General features: G+C 39.7%; 1 protein-coding gene across 1 annotated transcript in view; it reads right to left on the bottom strand.

Moving 5' to 3' along the window:
- The window catches only part of RTN4IP1 (reticulon 4 interacting protein 1), a 50,210-nt gene that overhangs the window by 24,835 nt on the left and 6,004 nt on the right, over positions 1 to 19,371 (bottom strand). The window contains exons 2-5 of the mRNA XM_047101217.1: positions 14,527 to 14,678; positions 13,204 to 13,272; positions 12,178 to 12,302; positions 1,201 to 1,249 (exon numbers count right to left, since the gene is read on the bottom strand). Coding sequence (XP_046957173.1) covers positions 1,201 to 1,249; positions 12,178 to 12,302; positions 13,204 to 13,272; positions 14,527 to 14,678 — 395 coding nt within the window. The remainder of the gene's footprint in view (positions 1 to 1,200; positions 1,250 to 12,177; positions 12,303 to 13,203; positions 13,273 to 14,526; positions 14,679 to 19,371) is intronic.

Raw genomic sequence — 19,371 nt, 5'->3', positions numbered from 1 at the left:
ATGGGCTTACTGGCCATTTGTAGATCTTCTCTGGAAAAAAAAAAAAAAAAAGGCTATTCAAGTCCTTTGCTAATTTGTTAACTGGGATGTCTTTTGTTGAGGTGTAAGAATTCTTTATATATTCTGGGTATTATACCCTTATTAGAGAAATGATTTACAAATATTTGCTCCCCATGTGTTGACTTATTCCTTTCTTAATGTTGTCTTTGAGTCACAAAAACCGTTAATTTTGATGAAGTCCAATTTATCTGGTTTTTTTTTTTTTTTTTCTTCTGGTGCTTATGCTTTTGGTGTCATACCAAAAAATCTGTTGCCAAATCCAAGGTCATGAAGATTTACTCTTGTTTACTACTAAAAGTTCAATAGTTTTAGCTCTTATGCTTACATCTTTGACCCAGGCTGAGTTAGTTTTCACATATGATGTAAGGTAGGAGTCCACCTTCATTCTTTTGCATGTGGATATCTAGTTGTTTCAGAACCATTAACTGAAAACACTATTCTTTTCCCTATTTAACCGTATTGCCACCCTAGTAAAAAAAAAAAAAAAAAAAATCAATTGACAATAGATGTATGGTTTTATTTCTGGATGTTCAATTCTATCCCATTGATCCGTATGTTTATCTTTATGCCAGTATCACATTGTTTTGATTACTGTAGTTGTGTAGTAAGTGTTAAGATTGAGAAATGTACATCCTCCAACTTTGTCCTTTGTCAAGATTGTCAATTTGGGGTCTCTTGAAATTCCATACGCATTGTAGGATCAGCTTGTTCATGTATGCAAAAAAGGCAGTTGCCATTTTGATAGGACTGCATTGAATCTATAGATCACTTTGGGGAAATAATGCCATCTTTACAGTATTTTGGCTACTTCATTTCTATATACATTTTAGAATCAGCTTATCAGTTTCTACCAAATTGCAAACTTCCATCCACCTGCATTGTCCCCAGTCTTCCTTCCAAAAGGCTTTCCTACATTTGTTATAGAGGACATCAATAAACTAACTCATGTATTAAACCACTAGAGAGGTTAATGCTTCCTTCTACATTAGGAAATTTCCTTCTTAGAAAAGCAAGCTGAAATTACAATGAATTTACTGAACCTATCTTTCTCTCAGCCTTAAAAAACTAATTTATAACGTGTGAACTTATAAATTCATGAAAATAATCTTCCTATTCACAAAACTAAAAAAACTGTCTTACCTGTATAGCAAAAGTACCAACTCCACCTGAAGCACCCAAGATTAAAACACTGTAATGCAAAAGAAACTACAATTAATGAAAATATTAGGTCAACATAATGGGATAAATAGACAAGAGGTTTTCAATATGAACTGGCTCAAAGCAAATAAAGTCATTCAGCTTCCCAAGGTTATATCACATAAGGATTTTCATTTTAGGCTCACCAAGAATCTATAAATGCTTAAAGTTAAACATTCTATGAACTCTCTACTAAGAATACCAAATACCAAAAATATCAAACACCAAAAATACCCACATATTGTATTTTTTTTTAAGTGTCTCAAACAGTTCTTGGTAACATATGCCTTACAATTTTTCCAGGCTAAAATTATCATAACTTTCTCTATAAGAGGGAGCTATGGGATCCTTTCAGTGTGTTAGATTCAGTAGCTCTCTAAGAACAAAATCACATTCCTGACCACATTCCTGCCAAAGTAGAATGTCTTTTGTTCAGACATGTCCCGACAAGCTCATCAACTTTCATAAATAGAAATCAATCTTATCTTCAATTTGGCTTCCTATTAAAGCAGATGAATCTGTCCTATCAGCACAAACAACCTTGGGCTCCAGGGTTTTACTACATTTGCTTAGTGTAGCCCTCTTGTCCTTCTAGACCAAGGGTGTTCAGTTTGGAGTTTACATCCTCCAGGCTCTCTCCCTCGCCCTGTCTCGCTCCTATCCTACCTTCGGTTTCATTTTATGGCCACGGATACCATCTAACATCCCGGATCATTTTGCTATTTTGGGGTTTGGATTCTACACCTCTCTCACTGCCCTTAACACGCCAATCCTGGGTTCCTATCAGTTTGGTCTCAACCCAAAAGGACTTCCTCTCTCTCACCTCCGGTTGCCCAAACTATGTCAGTCCCTCTTTGACTTGGCAGCTAGAAACTGCAGAGAATTTTGCCACCTGCCTCTAGCAAGTACACAGGATCTCGGGACATGCATTCTGTCTATAATCCTAACCCGAGTTTCATTTTATGTTTTCCTCTCTTACCCAAATCACAGAAGGCTGTTTGTCACCCTTTAGATCTTAAAAGTTACTACTAAAATTTCTGAGCCAGCTATTCCCTTTGAAAGCAATACTATTAAATGTAATTAAAATCAGTCTCCTTGTTAATTGTGTTCCTTCTAGAGAAATTACTTTTAATTTTCAAAGAATTATAAAGTGCACAGAAGGGAAAAAAAAACCTTCAAAGACAAACTCCTCTAAAATCCTACACTTCATACATTTAATAGCTTGAGTACTTCCTAAACGGAGGAAGAATGAGAAGCATTAAAACTGCCTCACAGACATATCCAAAAATTAATTCATCCATGAAATATTCTGTTATTCTGGCCCATTTTTATGGAAATGTGGTAAGTCAAACATTCATGTAAATTCTTCACAGTCTAATCTTTATCTCAACTCTGACTTCTATTTCCTAAATAGAACTCTCTCAGCTACCCTGGTCCCCTCACTCTTATGCTCAAGTCCTATGCATACTGGCCTATTCCTCAAACTCTCAAATGCCTTTACTGCTTGCTCAAGTGTCCCTGCCCTTGCAGCCAAATCCGTTTTCCTACACCCCTAAAAAAAAGCCCCAATGTTATGCATTTGGCATTTGCCATGATGTTAACTTTCACTCATATGCTTGCTTCCCAAGCTATTCTGGAAGGCTTTGAGGGCAGAGAGCACGTATTATGAAGCACTGGGCATACTACCCTGGGCATAACAAATGCCTGATGTTTCTTGACGTCAAATATCATCCAAATCAGCAGTTTATCTTACAATCAAGGCAACAATTGCTACTACCTCAAGTGAGGGAATCACTCTGATATTTGGAAGACTGCATTAAAATTTCTTCCAGTAAAGAAAAGTTTGAAATTCATTTCTACTTCTCTCCCTGGGAATGCTGTATTAAGAGGATACCAGGGACACCTGGGTGGCTCAGTCAGTAAAGCATCAGACTCTTGATTTTGGCTCAGATCATGATCTCATGGTTCATGAGTTTGAGCCCCACTTGGGCTCTGCTCTGGCAGTGTGGAGCTTGCTTGGGACTCACTCCCTCTCCTCTCTCTCTGCCCCTCCCCTACTCTCGCTCTCTCTCAAAGTAAATGAACAAACAAAAGAGGATACCAAACATAATGGCTGCTTAAGGATCCAACTGCCAGATACATCTCCAACCTTATTATTGTCAGCTGATCGCCTCCCCATAACTCTTGATCCACAGCAGCCTCATTCCTCCAAATTAAAAAGCAAAAATGTTGTTTCACAGCACTGCTTGGCAGAAGAGGGAGTGGTTCTACAACAGCAGCTTCAGTTCCTGATATTGCCACTTGATGGCACCTCCAAGTGCAAAACAGGCAAGGTGCAAGCCCGTTGGAATGCCACAATCAGCTTGTAAAGAAGACCTAGGGACACAGCATTCTCTGGTCCTGCAAACTCCATGTTTTGTGCAGATTCAATCAGGGCCTGCACTTTTCTTCAAAGTCTCAAAAAAGGACAGTAGGCAAAATGAATTTTCAAGGCCAGCAATAGGTCGGTTAGTCCTCCATGGTTTGAAGTCCTGTGGCTGAACTAACTATTCTTGTACTCTTCAAAGCACTTTCAATACAAAGGGAAAAGCACCGCTGTTGCTTACCCCCAGTGGCCCTTCACTGAAGTGCTATACAGCAGAAACACTTTCTACCCAGCTTGCTACAATGGTCACACTATATATTCAAGCCTCGCTGAAGTAGAAGTCTATTTGCCGAATGAAGAATATTGCTTATTGTATAGAGCAAGTACCCAGGAAATACTCTATTTGGAAAAAGCACTATAATTCAAAATGGCCAAGATTTTTAATCACGTTCCTCTCTTACTTCCTAAGTTCACATGTGAAGCTCTTCTTTGAAGTCAGTGGGATTTGCATGCACTCTAGCAGAGATAAAAATACAGGAGAAAGTATGAATAATTATTACACTGCATATGCATTCTTAAGCCCTACAACCTGATTTTCCCTGTCACCTCTGCCTAATCTCTGAATTCCGCCTAAACATACATTAAGGTACTAAGTCAATGTTGGCTTCTTTTCCATGACTGAGTCACTTTTTACTGTATTTGGGCATCTAAGTCATCTACAATCACATTTTCAGTATTACAGCCTGATGAGGTAAGGCATCAACACCCAAACTGCCTTGCAAATAAAAAATATATGAAACAAAACAGAGATCCAGAAACAAGGAATAAGCTTTCAAATTTCTATATCCTGGCTTAGCCCCAGAAATCAAAAGGCCAGGACTGGGGATCTAGAGACCTGGGTTCTAGTCCTAATTCTCACTAATTGAACCTGCATGCCTCAGATTCATCTGGGAAATGATGATCACCCTAGGAGTCCACAAAAAAGAAAAACTGGCTTTTTCCATCTTATTTAAGCTTATATTTACTTTCCCCATTTTTCTAACATAGAAGTATATGACCTTCATGATTCTTCCTAGACAATGTGCTTGTGGGAGTGGGGGGGGGTAAAGCCACGTTGCAAGATTAGAGTGCCCTCTATTTAAAGTCCTAATGGCTCAGGAACAAAGATGACTTAAATATGGCTAGCTCTTCCATAAGCAGAAACAAATGGTCTTTAAAAACTAAGGATGATGATGGGGCGCCTGGGTGGCTCAGTCAGTTGAACGTCTGACTCTTGATTTCAGTTCAGCTCATGATCTCAGGGTTGTGGGACTGAGTCCAACATCAGGTTTCAAGCTCAGCTTGAGATTCTCTTTCTCCCTCTGCCCCTCTTCCCGACTCGCACTCTAAAATTAAATTAAATTAAATCAAATCAGATAAAATTAAATTAATATAGGGGCGCCTGGGTGGCTCAGTTGGTTAAGTGTCCGACTTTGGTTCAGGTCATGATCTTGCAGTTTGTGAGTTCGAGCCCTGTGTCAGGCTCTGTGCTGACAGCTTGGAGCCTGGAGCCTGCTTCGATTCTGTGTCTCCTTCTTTCTACCCTCCCCCACTCGCAGTCTGTCCTTGTCTGTCTCAAAAATAAATAAACATTAAAAAACTTTTTGATTAATATAAAAACTAGGGATGATGCTAAAAAGGTTATAATCTCATTTATTTCTCATGCTTTTAAATCTAGGGGAAAAAAGGTTATAGAGCAAAACATGCTAAATTTACTTCCTAAAGTGAGAAACTTAATTTGAATAAGTAGAACTACAAAACAAATTAACCACACTCAGCCAAGATAGCCTAGATTTGTGTGTCCTCTTCTAAGCCTCTGTAATTCATGTAGACATTCCCCAATTTGCAGAAGAGTTCATGTGTCAATTAGTTGTTTGGAACTTTAAACACATTTTCCCATGAAAACAAAGCTATTTATATATGTTAGCAAGGTGCCCAGGGTAGCCATTTAGTAAGGCTTAGCTAACCCATAATGGACCAAGAACCTCATACAATATTATAACAATGATTCTGTGGTAATGAAATTCAGAAGTTCAACCAGAGGTACCAGGAACACATCTCCCCAAATGGGACAGGCAGTGGAAACCATCCCAAATCACTGGTTCCTTCAATCTGGTGTAGAACAGAGAGAAAAAAGGAAGATGGGAAGAAGGAATGTTTATGATGGCAACAATATGACGGATAAGAGACAAAAGGAGCATGGTTGGTCAGAGAAAAATTTACCACAGAGCTGGCAGGGTTCAGGACACATCACCCCCAAAAATGGCATGTTGGCATGTTGAATATTTTAAGTTAATGGAAGTTGAGAAACAGCATATACAGGAAGGACTCCCTGACCTTCTTCCCTGAAGCAGGTCACAAGACCCTCATGTGAGAGGTGTGCTCCTATACCTGGAGGAAAGGGACATCCTTATCTCCAAGACAGAAAGGTACAGAGAGGAATCCCAACGGATAGGCCTTGCTAAAATTTCCAAGTTGATTATGCTTAGCTCATACCATTTGTCCTGTCACTTTTTTTTTTTTTTTTTTTTTAAAAAGACTCTTCACTCATCAAATGTAGCATAAAAACACTCAGGTTTAACCATTTCTTGAGATCTTCATTTCCTTATGAAGGTCCCAGGTCATGTAAAGCTCAAATGTGTGTGCTTTTTCCCTTTTTAATCTGTCTTTTGTTTACAAGGGGCCCCAGGCAAGAACTTAGACTAGAAGAAAACCCTATTTTCCTTCTTAGCAGAACCAATGAAGCTTTAGCTCCAGGCCCTTTCCTTACAAAGGCCCTGAGATGAACCCCTAGCAAAATATCTGCATAGACACAGATTTTTGTAAAATTTGCAAATGACATATGCTAACGAAGAGGCAGAATATGTTGCCCCCAAATATACCACCTTTGGCATAAGGATTATTTTGAGCTGAAGGCAGTTAAGAAGCAGCAGATCCAAGAAAGCTCTCTGCCCTTCCCCTGTTTTCCTAAGGACATAAATTTACAAAGGCATACCTCCTCTTCTAGCTACCAGGAAGACACAGGTTAATCCCTAGAGATAACTTTAGACTCTTATCCGTGGAGGAGGCACCAACTTCAATCTGTACAACAAATTTTACCTTGCTTTTCCTGGTAACCTCTTCACAAAAGCCTTCCCCCACGTTTCTCTCTTCCGTCTTTAGCTGAAGAGTTTTTTTAGTCTGAATTCTAAGCTACCCATTTGAGTTCCTCATTTTCCTCTAATTATACCTCATTAATATGTGGCATACACATTAATAAACTGTGTTTCTCTTGTTAATGTTTTATTACAGAGGTCTCAGCAGAGAACTCAGGTAGAGGGAAATGATTTTTCCTCCTGTATTAACTACAATCCGTTAAAATTTCTGTCTCTTTCCATTTCTACACCCTCCTTTACACTTCCCCTCTTGACCGGTAACACGAGATTTGGCTGAAGGGAACCAGGGAACTAACAGGGTTCAGGACATGCTAGCCCAAAGGGAAGGGAAGCGCATTTGGAAATACATTTTGCGATGCAGTTAAAAGTCCTTTCTGAGTAGAGTTAAGTTATGACAGGCTGTTTCCTGCTTAAGGAATGCCTTCCAGGAATACTCCTACTTCCCACCAATTTAGCACAACAAAGCATCAAGAACCTGTTGTCTTATTATGATAAGAGGGACGTATCACAGTAGCTGGCACTGGATTATGCAAGTAGTGAAGGAGAAAAATGGTTAAAGGTTTGAGATGTGGAGAACCAGAAGCTAGTCTGTAGAAAGTTCCTCCAATTAGAAGACATGTAAAAACTTACAACACATCACTAATACATTAATTCTTAGATCAGGACCCACAAAATGGAGACTACCCCAAGGCCTGGTCCACGTCAAATCTAAACCTAAGTAAGTCTGCCCTTACAAAGAATGCATCACTGGGGCGCCTGGGTGGCGCAGTCGGTTGAGCGTCCGACTTCAGCCAGGTCACGATCTCGCGGTCCGTGAGTTCGAGCCCCGCGTCGGGCTCTGGGCTGATGGCTCAGAGCCTGGAGCCTGTTTCCGATTCTGTGTCTCCCTCTCTCTCTGCCCCTCCCCCGTTCATGCTCTGTCTCTCTCTGTCCCAAAAATAAATAAACGTTGAAAAAAAAAATTAAAAAAAAACAAAAACACAAAGAATGCATCACTGTCAAGGAAACCAAACACTGATCACAATCCTCCAACTCAGCTTTAGCTAGCTGACCTTACTAAGAAATAGGCCCTGCTAACTTTATCAGGAAATCACTGACCTCCTGGCCAACCACGCCATTTCCGTGCTGCCTCTTCCAATGCTCTATGAAACTCGCTCCTGCCCAAAATCCTTCAGGGAGAATGCTCCCCTGCTTGAGAGGCACTGTGCTCCCCAATCTATGGCTTGTTTCCCCTTGAACACAGGATAAATGCACTAGCACACTGTATTATTTTTGTCATTTAACACTGCTACCAGGAAGACAACACCACCAAACTAACAAATGACGGCTGTCAATTAAAATGCAAAAGCATTTGAGGCTTACTCACTGCATGAGAAAACTTGGACTCCCTAGAAATCTTAGAGCTCCCACATTAACGAAACTCGGAAGACATTTTTCCCAGTTTGATAACCATCCTAAATTTTACAGGACATGAACAATGAGTTGTGCTGTGGACGGGGAGGCAGCAGAGTTCGGAAACAGTATCAGGTTTTTTGGCTTAAGGGAAATGCCAGTTAATGGATATTAGGAATGTAGAGAAGAACCAGGGTGGCGGTCAGGAAGTCTTGTTTTGTACCAGGTGACCTTCAAATATGAAGAAGCCATCTAACTGAAACTCAGCAGTGAGTTTGGCATTAGAAACAGATCCGCAAGCTTCCATAATATACACAGAAGCTGGGAGGAGGTGAGAGATCTCCGAGAGACAGAGAGTAATGATGGAGTGGACACTGGGAACACAGTAACAGTTAAGGATTGGAGAAAGAAAGGGTCCCCTAAAAATTACAAAAAATGGTCAAAAAGGCAAGAAAACTAAAGGAGTCCAGTGTCCTGAAACCATGAAAAAAGTGAGTATTAAGTTAGTGGTTAACAGTGCCATATACTTCACGAAGATCAAATGATAAGAAGAACTGAGAAAGATCACCTGGTTGGCCACTTAGTCAGCTATGACCCCGGTGAGAACAGCTGTAGCTGAATGGCAATGCTGGAAGCTAAATTACGGTCACTGAGGAGCAAATGACTTCTCAACTTCCCAAGATATTATCCTAGTCACCCAGAAAACTCATCTGTAAAACACAAATTGCTAGGAGAAAATTTTCTACTATTTCTTTGATTGAGCCCTCCTGGGGCTCCAGGGGGTCCAGAAGCAGAGTCAAGATCCATTTGCATCACACCAGCCAGAGTCTCCACCCTCCCTCTCCTCTTCCTCCCAGCCCCAAGATTTCTTCACAAAGGAGCAAGTAAAGGGCCAGGGTTTCTTTCTTCTTCCCCCTACCACTCTAACCCTACCACCCAGTCAAGTGCAAATGAAAACCCGAACTCCACAGGGGTGGCGGGAGCGGAGACGGGGAGAAATAGGTGGGTGGTCCAGTGAAGAACAGGCAGAAGGCTTCTGAAAGAAGGAAACGGTGTTATTACCGATATAAGCACAGTGGTGGTAGTGATAGTGGGGGATAAACCCGATGTTTTTCAAGTTGCAGCCTGTGTAATTCTGTAACAGAACTAATCAGACACACAATTTACAATCATAGGACAAAATTTTACTGTCAAAAGGCCTAATCAGGTAAGAAACAGCGAAAAGCATTCCTAAATTCATTGCATTGTATACACAATTTAAAAGTGAAATTTATTTTGTAGAAGAGGAATGGTTCAATTTCTAAGACTTTCTAATACTTCTGTCAAACAGAGTGAAGTACAGCTTTCCCTGTAAAAGATGAATTTCAGGTAGAGCATGAAGTACGCAAGATGTACCATGTCACTACCAATAAATAGAACATCAGACTAAACTGCTTTCAAAATATACCTGGTGTAACCACTTTTTAAAACCTGTCTATCATCTTGAGAGCCCTAGGTTATCTATGTTTTCCAACTTAATAAATCATGAAGAAACTATGGATGGGCTGGTAACAAAAAAATCACTTCACCTGACATTTTCTAGTGCTATCAAAGTGTGGGCATAAATGACATTTTGTGACATCAATATTAAACTATTACCTCGGTTAACTGATGCTCAGTTGTTGCAGAAATACAATTATATAACAAAAAAGGAAAAAGTAAACCCATTGAACTCTTAGAAAGCTTGGTCTTAATTTCAAAAAGCTGTTTGTTATAAAGAAATCCTATAAAATCTTCCAGGGTGCTGATGGGTGTTTTTTTTTTTTTTAATTAACCAGTTAGAAAAACAGACTATTAAGACCCTGTTAACAAACACTGACCTGCTTTACTGCAGACTAAAACATGCCTCAATGCCAACAGCTAATAGAGAATAATTATGGCTTAGAGACACTAAAATATGCTCCCCCATTCACAATGAATAGTCAAACTGAAAAAAGCCACTCTGGACACTGGAACCTCTGAATTGATGTATAGTAAAAATCCCACTCTTGTCAGAATTTCTTCACATAAAATTATTTTTTATAGTGCTTTAAGATGCTCACATCACTCATTCAATTCCCACAAATAAGGAGTGGGAGAAGTGGGCCATTATGACCACTTCAGTAGACAACTTTCCTAGAGCACCCAGGGGCCAGGTCTCATTACCACTTGGAACAAAGGCATGCTACAGATCAGGTCACCAAGTATGTGGGGATGCAGGAAATTCAGGAGATGAGCTAGGGAGGCTCTTTACAGTAGATTTCACTCCAGTGTGGTTAATGTGTGGCTAAATCAACGAACACACCCAACTGAATATACAATATAATGGCCTTAGAAGGTATAAGACTTCCCACTTCTCAGAGCTCCCCTAACAACCTGCCCCGTCCTACACCCAGTGCGTTGGAGGAAACTGCGCAAGACAGGAAATGGCACGCACATGGTCACCTCATTAGTCGGCAGCAGAGTTGGAGAACAGGACCTGGGGCTCTATTTCCCCAGTTCCAAGCCATTACTGCTTAAACAGAAGGCAATGCAGTACCAAGGAATTACCCACAAGGCTTATAATAAAATGGGGGCACGGATCCATGTACCTGAGAAGAGGCAACTAGAGTTGTTTCTAAATTGTCTTCAAGATACTAAAAACAAGTATGTGTGGAGAACCCTGAACTGGCAAAAGAAATGAGAGCTCTCTAACCATAGTGCACTTATGGTCACGCAGGCATAGAAAGTCTAATGTTTTTAAGGAAGAACAAAACAAAACAAAATAATAAAGCATCAATGTCAATGCAGAGCCTACAGTAATAATAAAGGTCTAAAAACCCTGAATTTTGCAAGGTTATTAATGAAAACAAACCATTAGAAAAATCTTTGTGGCCAGACTAATTTACTTTAAACAAAGTAGTTGACCTAAATGGTAACTTCAAAAGCTTAAAAAATAAACAGGATTGACCTTTAGAGTAAACACCTGCCATGAATTCTACAACAAAGGGTAGCACTTCATTAGATGAATCATCTTCACACTGCTTTCAGAAATACAGCTATTAAGCTTTCATTAAATTCAATCCTTTATAACCCAACACATTAAATGTAAAGGGTAAGGTTTCAGAAAAGTATACTTATTTTACCTGCACAATTCTTAGTAATCAAAAAACTCATTTTAACTTATTAAAAATTGACCTATAGCTCTCTCCTTTATCACCATCATTAAATGGTTCTTAGTCTCTCCTTTTCTCACCAAAAAATAAAATCAGTATCCCCTATCGGGCCAACTTTCTAAAATACAAAAAAATACAATCTCATTGCTCATAACAGCAGCCACTATTTACTGAGTGCCTTCCATGGGCCACAATCTGGGCCACTAGTTTTACTTGTGTTATCTCATTGAACCATTAAAACAAAACTCACAGAAGAGAAGTGACGGAGGGCGCCACCCAGCTAGAAAGTAGCAGGGTCTGGATACGGACTCAAGTACACCGAAGACATTTCTACTCACTGCTGTTGCTAACTCAAACAATAAACACTTTGAAGCACAAGAATTGACCTAACGGGTGCCAGGCACTGAGCCTAAGAGAACTTAAGAATAATCAACAGTGTTTTGCAGTCCCTTTATATCTGGTCTGGAATATAATATGCAAGTGAGAGAGTAAATCCTAGTAGAGGTAGGAAAACAAAACAAAACAAAAACACCTGCACCTTCACAGCATTCTTCAGAAAATGTATAAGATGATCCTTAAAACTTTTAAGGAATCTAATAAAAGCTAGGATCTTCTTTGCAGAGATTCACATACGAAATCACACTATTTAGGCGATTCACACAACTAAAGTTCACCTACATGTTTCCATTTAAAAATTTTTAATTCCCATTTGCTCGGGCTAAGAATCAACACAAGAAAGTGCAACCTGACACAAATAGAGTTGAAGGGAGGTTTAGATGTCACAGTTGATACTTACCGTTTTCCTGTGCAATTCTTGTCATTCAGGCCGCCAACCTTGTGTATGGCAGACCAGGCTGTGAGAGCCACATACGGCAAAGAGGCAGCTTGAGTATGAGTGAGTGATTTGGGCTTCAGAGAGACCTAAATTCGAAGAGAGCAGTTAAAAATAAGCAATGACTTGCAAACCTATGAACACAAGTAAACATCTTTACCTGTGTAGGAATCCAACTACTTTCATAGATAAGTCTGTAACATTCTACCAGGTTCAGTGTTTACTGCATGCCCTCCTCCAAGATTATCCCTAAGGAATATTCTCCTAATGACTCAATCTACCTCACAGAGGTTCAGTAATATTTTATAGGCTACATTATCAGATAAAGCAGCTTAATTCTTCATAAAGAGACCACATTCAATAATCCCATTAGTCCTGAGTATACCCAGATATAAATCCAAATAAACCTTGAGCCCTCATGAACACATTCTAATTTGTTTCTGAGATCAGCTGTTTCCTTTACTCCCATTTAGTGCAAGATAATCTTTCCAGACTTTCTCTGATCTCAGTAATATACCCCCTTTTCCCTTCCTACCCTGCCTTCTGTAGCCAATTTGCTCAATGTTAACCCCTTTCTCTCTATTCAAATCGTCAAGCTCACCTGACTGTATTCGACTAGACTGTTTTTAAAGTTATTTAAAACAGCCTAATACTCCCATGCTTCTGTTGATGATTAATCAGTATGCTCCATTTGGTATATTTGGTTTCAACTGCTCATACTGGGTAAAACTGAGAAACACAGCAGGGCTTCTCAATCTCACTCCAAATCCCTGCTCCACGGGAGACAAAGAACCGCTTTGGCAGGCAGTGTTACTAATGACATGAAATACTTTTTTACTCTTTCAATAGTTCCTCTTCTCTATCTTAGCTCTTTCAAAACTACCCATAAAACAAAAACCTGATCTGAAAAACAACCAGTTATTTCAGAGATATTTGTCAGTCTTTGTTTATACTTTTTAATGGCATTTCAGCATAGAGTTGGTGAGTTACCTCATTCCCACTGACTACAACGAACTCTGACAGAGTGCCTTGTTTCCAGGGAGGAACTGCAGCCCAGACCTGAAACACACAACTTCATTAGAAACATATTTTCTGACCAAAGCTCAGCATGAGGGTTTTCCCCAGTAACAGACCCCATCCTGTGAAAAAAGCACAAATCAGCAATATACCAAGCAAAAGAGTTATTTTCACATAATATAAATGTAGTACGATTCTGGATTTATCAAGTCCAACCACACTGGAAGCAGACGCCAGTAAATCCTAGTGTATTTACTGACTACTTAGAGTACTAGTAAGAGCACAGTCTCTGGGGCTTGAATTCTGGCTCCCGTGCTTACCAGCCATGGGGCCTCTTTATAGCTTGGTTTCCCCATCATGTAAATGGTGCCTAACTACCTACTTCATTAGGATTAAATGTGTTATTTTATGAAAAGCAACTAGAACAGTGTTAGCTATTATTATAAGCTCACGTTAACTTCTTGGTATAAAAGTTCAAAGTGACAAATGACAGGTTATTATACCAAACTTTAGCTATTTTAAAACATCTAACCCATAGGGTAGAAACTGTCATTTAAAGACTTCTTCCAGGGCAAAAAAAAAAAAAAAAAAAAAAAAAAAAAGCCCAATCCTACATATTTTAAAGTTGGGCAATTCTTAAGCACTAGATTTAGAAAGTTCAGGTACAGTCAAGCTATTTTTTGGCTTTTTTTTTTTCATTTTTTTTAGAGAGAGAGCGAGAGCATGAGCAGTAGAGGGAGAGGGAGAATCTCTAGGAGGCTCCATGCCCAGTGTGAAGTCCAATGTGGGGCTCGATCTCACAAACCTGGAGATCATGACCTGAGCCAAAATCAAGAGTCAGACACTTACTGGCTGAGCCACCCAGGCACCTATCAGTCAAGCTATTTTTTAATTGTTTGTGAAAAATGTAACAACAGAACCAAGAACATGAAGGTTCTGGCCAAAGTTCAGTACACTTGTTGAAAAGAAGAAAAAGGGGTGCCTGGGTGGCTCAGTCGGTTGGGCGTCCGACCTCGGCTCAGGTCGTGATCTCACGGCTCTGTGAGTTCAAGCCCCGTGCGGGCTCTGTGCTGACACCTCGGAGCCTGGAGCCTGCTGCAGATTCTGTGTCTCCTTCTCTCTCTGCCGCTGCCCCGCTTGCTCTCTCTCTCCGTCTCAAAATAAATAAACACTAAAAAAATTAAAAAAAAAAAAAAAAAAGAAAAGAAAAAAGGTCAAGGACACAGATATGGGAATTTCATTTTGCTTCTTTCAGAAGTATATTTAGAAAAAGAAGAGTGACCGCGCAGATCTCACCTCATCTCCAGGCTTGAAGTACCTCACATCAAGTCCACATTCCATCACCACCCCAGAGACGTCCCGGCCCAGAGTCAGGGGAAATTCTTCTCCTTTGGTTTTAATATGTAGAGGATCACGTTTCATATTTAAAGCCGTAGCTCCATAACCACCTATGAAATACAATGTATCCGTTGCCTCCAAAAGAATGGAAGGATTTAAAAACTACTACAGGGTTACAGGCCACATACAATTCTAGATCCTCAAATGTAGATTATAAAATAATCAACCTTACAGTTTTTTTATCATCACATGCAAAAGCACAAAAACAATGAATGTTCTTTTCACAGAAAATTATATACTTGGAAAGTTATAACCACTTGTTAAACTAAAGGTACCAGTGCTCAAAATGTTTTTGAAATTCCAATTTTTGAAGTGGTCTTCAGAATTTAGGGGATTTTCTTTCATACTTTTACTCTGTTCTTTGAAGATGGTTTCTTTTATTCATTCGTTAAGTTAAAAAAAATTGGTTTTAATGCTTATTTTTGAGAGAGAGAGAGAGAGAGAGAGAGAGAGAGAGCATGCACGCGTGTGCGCACATGAGCGGGGGAGGTGCAGACAGACAGGGAGACACAGAATCCGAAGCAGGCTCCAGGCTCTGAAGTGTCAGCACAGAGCCCAACGCAGGGCTCAAACCCACGATGCCCAAGACCATGACCTGAGTCAAAGCTCAACCGACTGAGCCACCCAGGCACCCCAAATTATTTGTGATCTTTTTAAACAACAAAGTCATTTGGTGCCAAGTCTAGTGAAGAAGATAAATGTTAAAGCTGTTTGAAGTTAACAAATAGGCATGGGTCTAGTATTTGATATGGACATTGTCTAGGAGTAATGTTCCCCATGTCCCAAAAAATGTTTCCAGAACATCTTTGAAATAAGTACATAGATTCAGGAGTTGAAAAAAGCCATTTGACTGCATCTATTCTGATACAAGTCAAGTTAACTGCTTTATTATACATGGTTTTATTTTTTTTTAATATTGACATAAATATCAGCTAACTAGAGCTGAAAACATTCTAGTAACTTTTTTGTTTTAAATAAATTGGCTACTCTATCTATAATAACCCAAAGTAGTTTATTACAAAATTTCAACATATAAAATGACTTTTCTAAGACACGAAAGTATCTGTTATTGCCCCTATTGCTTGACATTTCTGAGAACATTTCTGCTAGATGAGGTTCTTCAGGATAAGCACTCTTTCTACCTTTCCAGTGTCATGTACCACATTTAAGCTCCCAAACCACTAAACCTCTCCGTAAGACTCCTCTTTCCTCCCCATCCACCCACCCTCAGTGGTAGCACATTAGATCCTAAGGATGAGAAGAAACTAGCAACAGAGACTAAGAAGGCTTGACTGGTGAAGAGGGGTCCTGAAGACCAAGGGAAGAGGGTCATTTCAAGAAGTCAAATGCTGACAGGGAAGACAGTTTTTCAAATAAAAAGTTGCCAAGAGGTTTTTCAAAAAAACCAAACAACTGGATCCAACAACATAGCAGTCTTTGGTGACCTTGACAGCAGTTGCTGTGGCATGGAGCGCTCAAAAGAGAACGGGCAGTGAAGAACCAGGGACCTGAGACCATTCAACTCTTTCAAATAGTTTTGCTCTAAAGGGGAGCTAGAAATGAAACAGTGGTTGGAGGGATGCAAGTGAGATGGAGAGAGGATTTTTGAGTGTGTATTTTTTTTCCTCTTTAAGAGGGGAGACATAACAACAAGACTGTGTGCTAATCAGAATGATTCAATGGAAAGGCAAAGACTGATGATACAGTTACGAATTTCTGAAACCGTGCTCCTGAGATGATGAAAGGGGATGGAATCTAGAGGAAGACTGGCCTCAGATAAGAGCAATGACAGTTAATCCATACAGTGGGAGGGATGGTAGAAGATCCAGGGGGGAGATGACAGGTGGGTGGCATGTAGAAGTTGTTTTTCTAATGAACAAAAAATCAAGACTATGGGAGAGAGTGTTTCAAGGTTGGGATAGTCCCAGAAAACCTAAGCTGATGGCCATCATGCCAATATTACACATTTGCCATCTGGCTAATTAGGGGTGCACGCTGTCAGGGGGGGAAAAAAGCAACTTCACATGTAATATTTATGGAAGTCATGTTTCATTTTTCCTGTCTTACATCCCTTTTCCATGCCTAAAACACAATTAAACAATAAGTCTCTGAAAGTCCTATGTGGTCTGGGCAACAAAAGTGGGTATTTAGCCATGTCAGGGTGTAGCTGCTGTTTCAAAGCTGCCAAAATTCTTCGGTCCCTTCTGAGGTACAGAGGCTGCAGGACAAGGCTGCTCAGGTTTCTTGGTCACCCTGACATGCTGATGCATCAGCTGAGTAGCACTGGCTCACTGCTACTACTAGCTAAACAAGCCCCAAATCCAGAATGCAGCCGGTAGCAAGTGAAAACCTGCTAGGTGACACAAAGGAATGGGGGCCCTTCGGAGGCCCATTGTTAGAGATTGTCAATAAGGCTCAGGAATTGGGATGATGTGGCAAGGCGGTCATTCAAAATAGAAGGAGAGATAAAAAGTTTCCCAAACAAAAATTAAGGGAGTTTGTGACCACTAAACCAGCCCTGCAAGAAATTTTAAGGGGGGACTCTCTGAGGGGAGAAAAGATGAAAACAAACAAAGACCAAAAGCAACAAAGACTAGAAAGGACCAAAGAACACCACCAGAAACTCCAACTCTACAAGCAACATCATGGCAATAAATTCATATCTTTCAGTACTCACTGTAAATGTCAATAGACTAAATGTTCTAATCAAAAGACACAGGGTAACAGAATGGATAAGAAAACAAGATCCATCTATATGCTGTTTACAAGAGACCCACTTTAGACCTAAAGACACCTTCAGATTGAAAGTAAGAGTATGGAGAACCATCTATCATGCTAATGGTCAACAAAAGACAGACGGAGTAGCCATACTTACAGTCTTTATTTTAAAGTCTAGATTGTCTGATGTATCAAGAGAAGCAGAAAGGCATTACATCATAATTAAGGGGTCTATCCACCAAGAAGACCTAACAATTGTAAACATGTATGCGCCAAATGTGGCAACACCCAAATATATAAATCAATTAATCACAAACATAAAGAAACTCATTGATAATAACGCCATAAGAGTAGGGGACTTCAACACCCCACTTACAACAATGGACAGATCATCTAATCAAAAAATCAACAAGGAAACAATGGCTTTGAATGACACACTGGACCAGATGGACTTAACAGATATATTCAGAACATTTCATCCTAAAGCATCAGAATATACATTCTTCTCCAGTGCACATGGAACATTCTTCAGAATAGACCACATACTGGAACACAAACCAGCCCTCAACAAGTACAAAAAGACCGAGATCATACCGTGCATATTTTCAGACCACAATGCTATGAAACTCGAAATCAAAACACAAGAAAAAGTTTGGAAAGGTAACAAATACTTGGAGACTAAAGAACATCCTACTAAAGAATGAATGGGCTAACCAACAAGTTACAGAGGAAATTAAAAAGTTCATGGAAGCCAATGAAAATAATAACACCACAACCAAAAACCTCTGGGATGCAGCAAAGGTGGTCATAAGAGGAAAGTATATAGCAATCCAAGCCTTCCTAAAGAAGGAAGAAAGGTCTCAGATACACAACCTAACCTTACACCTTAAGGAGCTGGAAAAAGAACTGCAAATAAAACCCCAAACCAGCAGAAAACAGGAAATAATAAAGATTAGGGCAGAAATTAATGCTATTGAAACCAAAAAACAAAACAGATCAAGGAAACCAGAAACTGGTTCTTTGAAAGAATTAACAAAATTGACAAACCACTAGCCAGTTTGATCAAAAAGAAAAAGGAAAGAACCCAAATAAATAAAATCAAGAATGAAAGAGGAGAGATCACAACCAACACAGCAGAAATAAAAACAATAAGAATATTATGAGCAATTATACGCCACTAAAATGGGCAATCTGGAAGAAATGGACAAATTCCTAGAAACTTATACACTACCAAAACTGAAACAGGAAGAAATAGAAAATTTGAACAGACCCATAACCAGTAAAGAAATCAAGTCAGTAATAAAAAAATCTCCCAAAAAATAAGGGTCCAGGGCCAGATGGCTTTCCAAGGGAATTCTACCAAACATTTAAAAGTTAACACCTATTCTCTTGAAGGTGTTCCAAAAAATCGAAATGGAAGGAAAACTTCCAACTCTTTCTATGAGGCCAGCATTACCTTGGATCCAAAACCAAACAGAGACCCCACTAAAAAGGAGAACTATAGACCAATTTCCCTGATGAACATGGATGCAAAAATCCTCAACAAGATATTAACCAACTGGCTCCAACAATACATTAAAAAAATTATTCACCACGACCAAGTGGGATTTATACCTGGGATGCAGGGCTGGCTCAATATCCACAAAAACAATCAATGTGATTCATCACATCAATAAAAGAAAGGACAAGAACCATATGACCCTCTCAATAGACGCAGAGAAAGCATTTGACACAATACAGCATCCTTTCTCGATAAAAACCCTCAAGAAAGTAGCGATAGAAGGATCATAACTCGAGATCATAAAAGCCATATATGAAAGACCCAACACTAAGATCATCCTCAATGGGGAAACACTGAGAGCTTTCCCCCTAAGGTCAAGATATGACAGGGATGTCCACTCTCGCCACTATTATTCAACCTAGTATTGGAAGCCTTAGCCTCTGCAATCAGACAACACAAAGAAATAAAAGGCATCCAAATTGGCCAGGAGGAGGTCAAACTTTCACTCTTCGCAGATGACATGG

The sequence above is a fragment of the Lynx rufus genome, unplaced genomic scaffold, assembly GCF_022079265.1.
Source record: "Lynx rufus isolate CCGP_SWC_20201006 ecotype Redwood Valley unplaced genomic scaffold, mLynRuf1.p SCAF_6, whole genome shotgun sequence".
NCBI classification, from domain to species: domain Eukaryota; kingdom Metazoa; phylum Chordata; class Mammalia; order Carnivora; family Felidae; genus Lynx; species Lynx rufus.
This window is presented reverse-complemented; position numbering and strand designations above follow the sequence as displayed.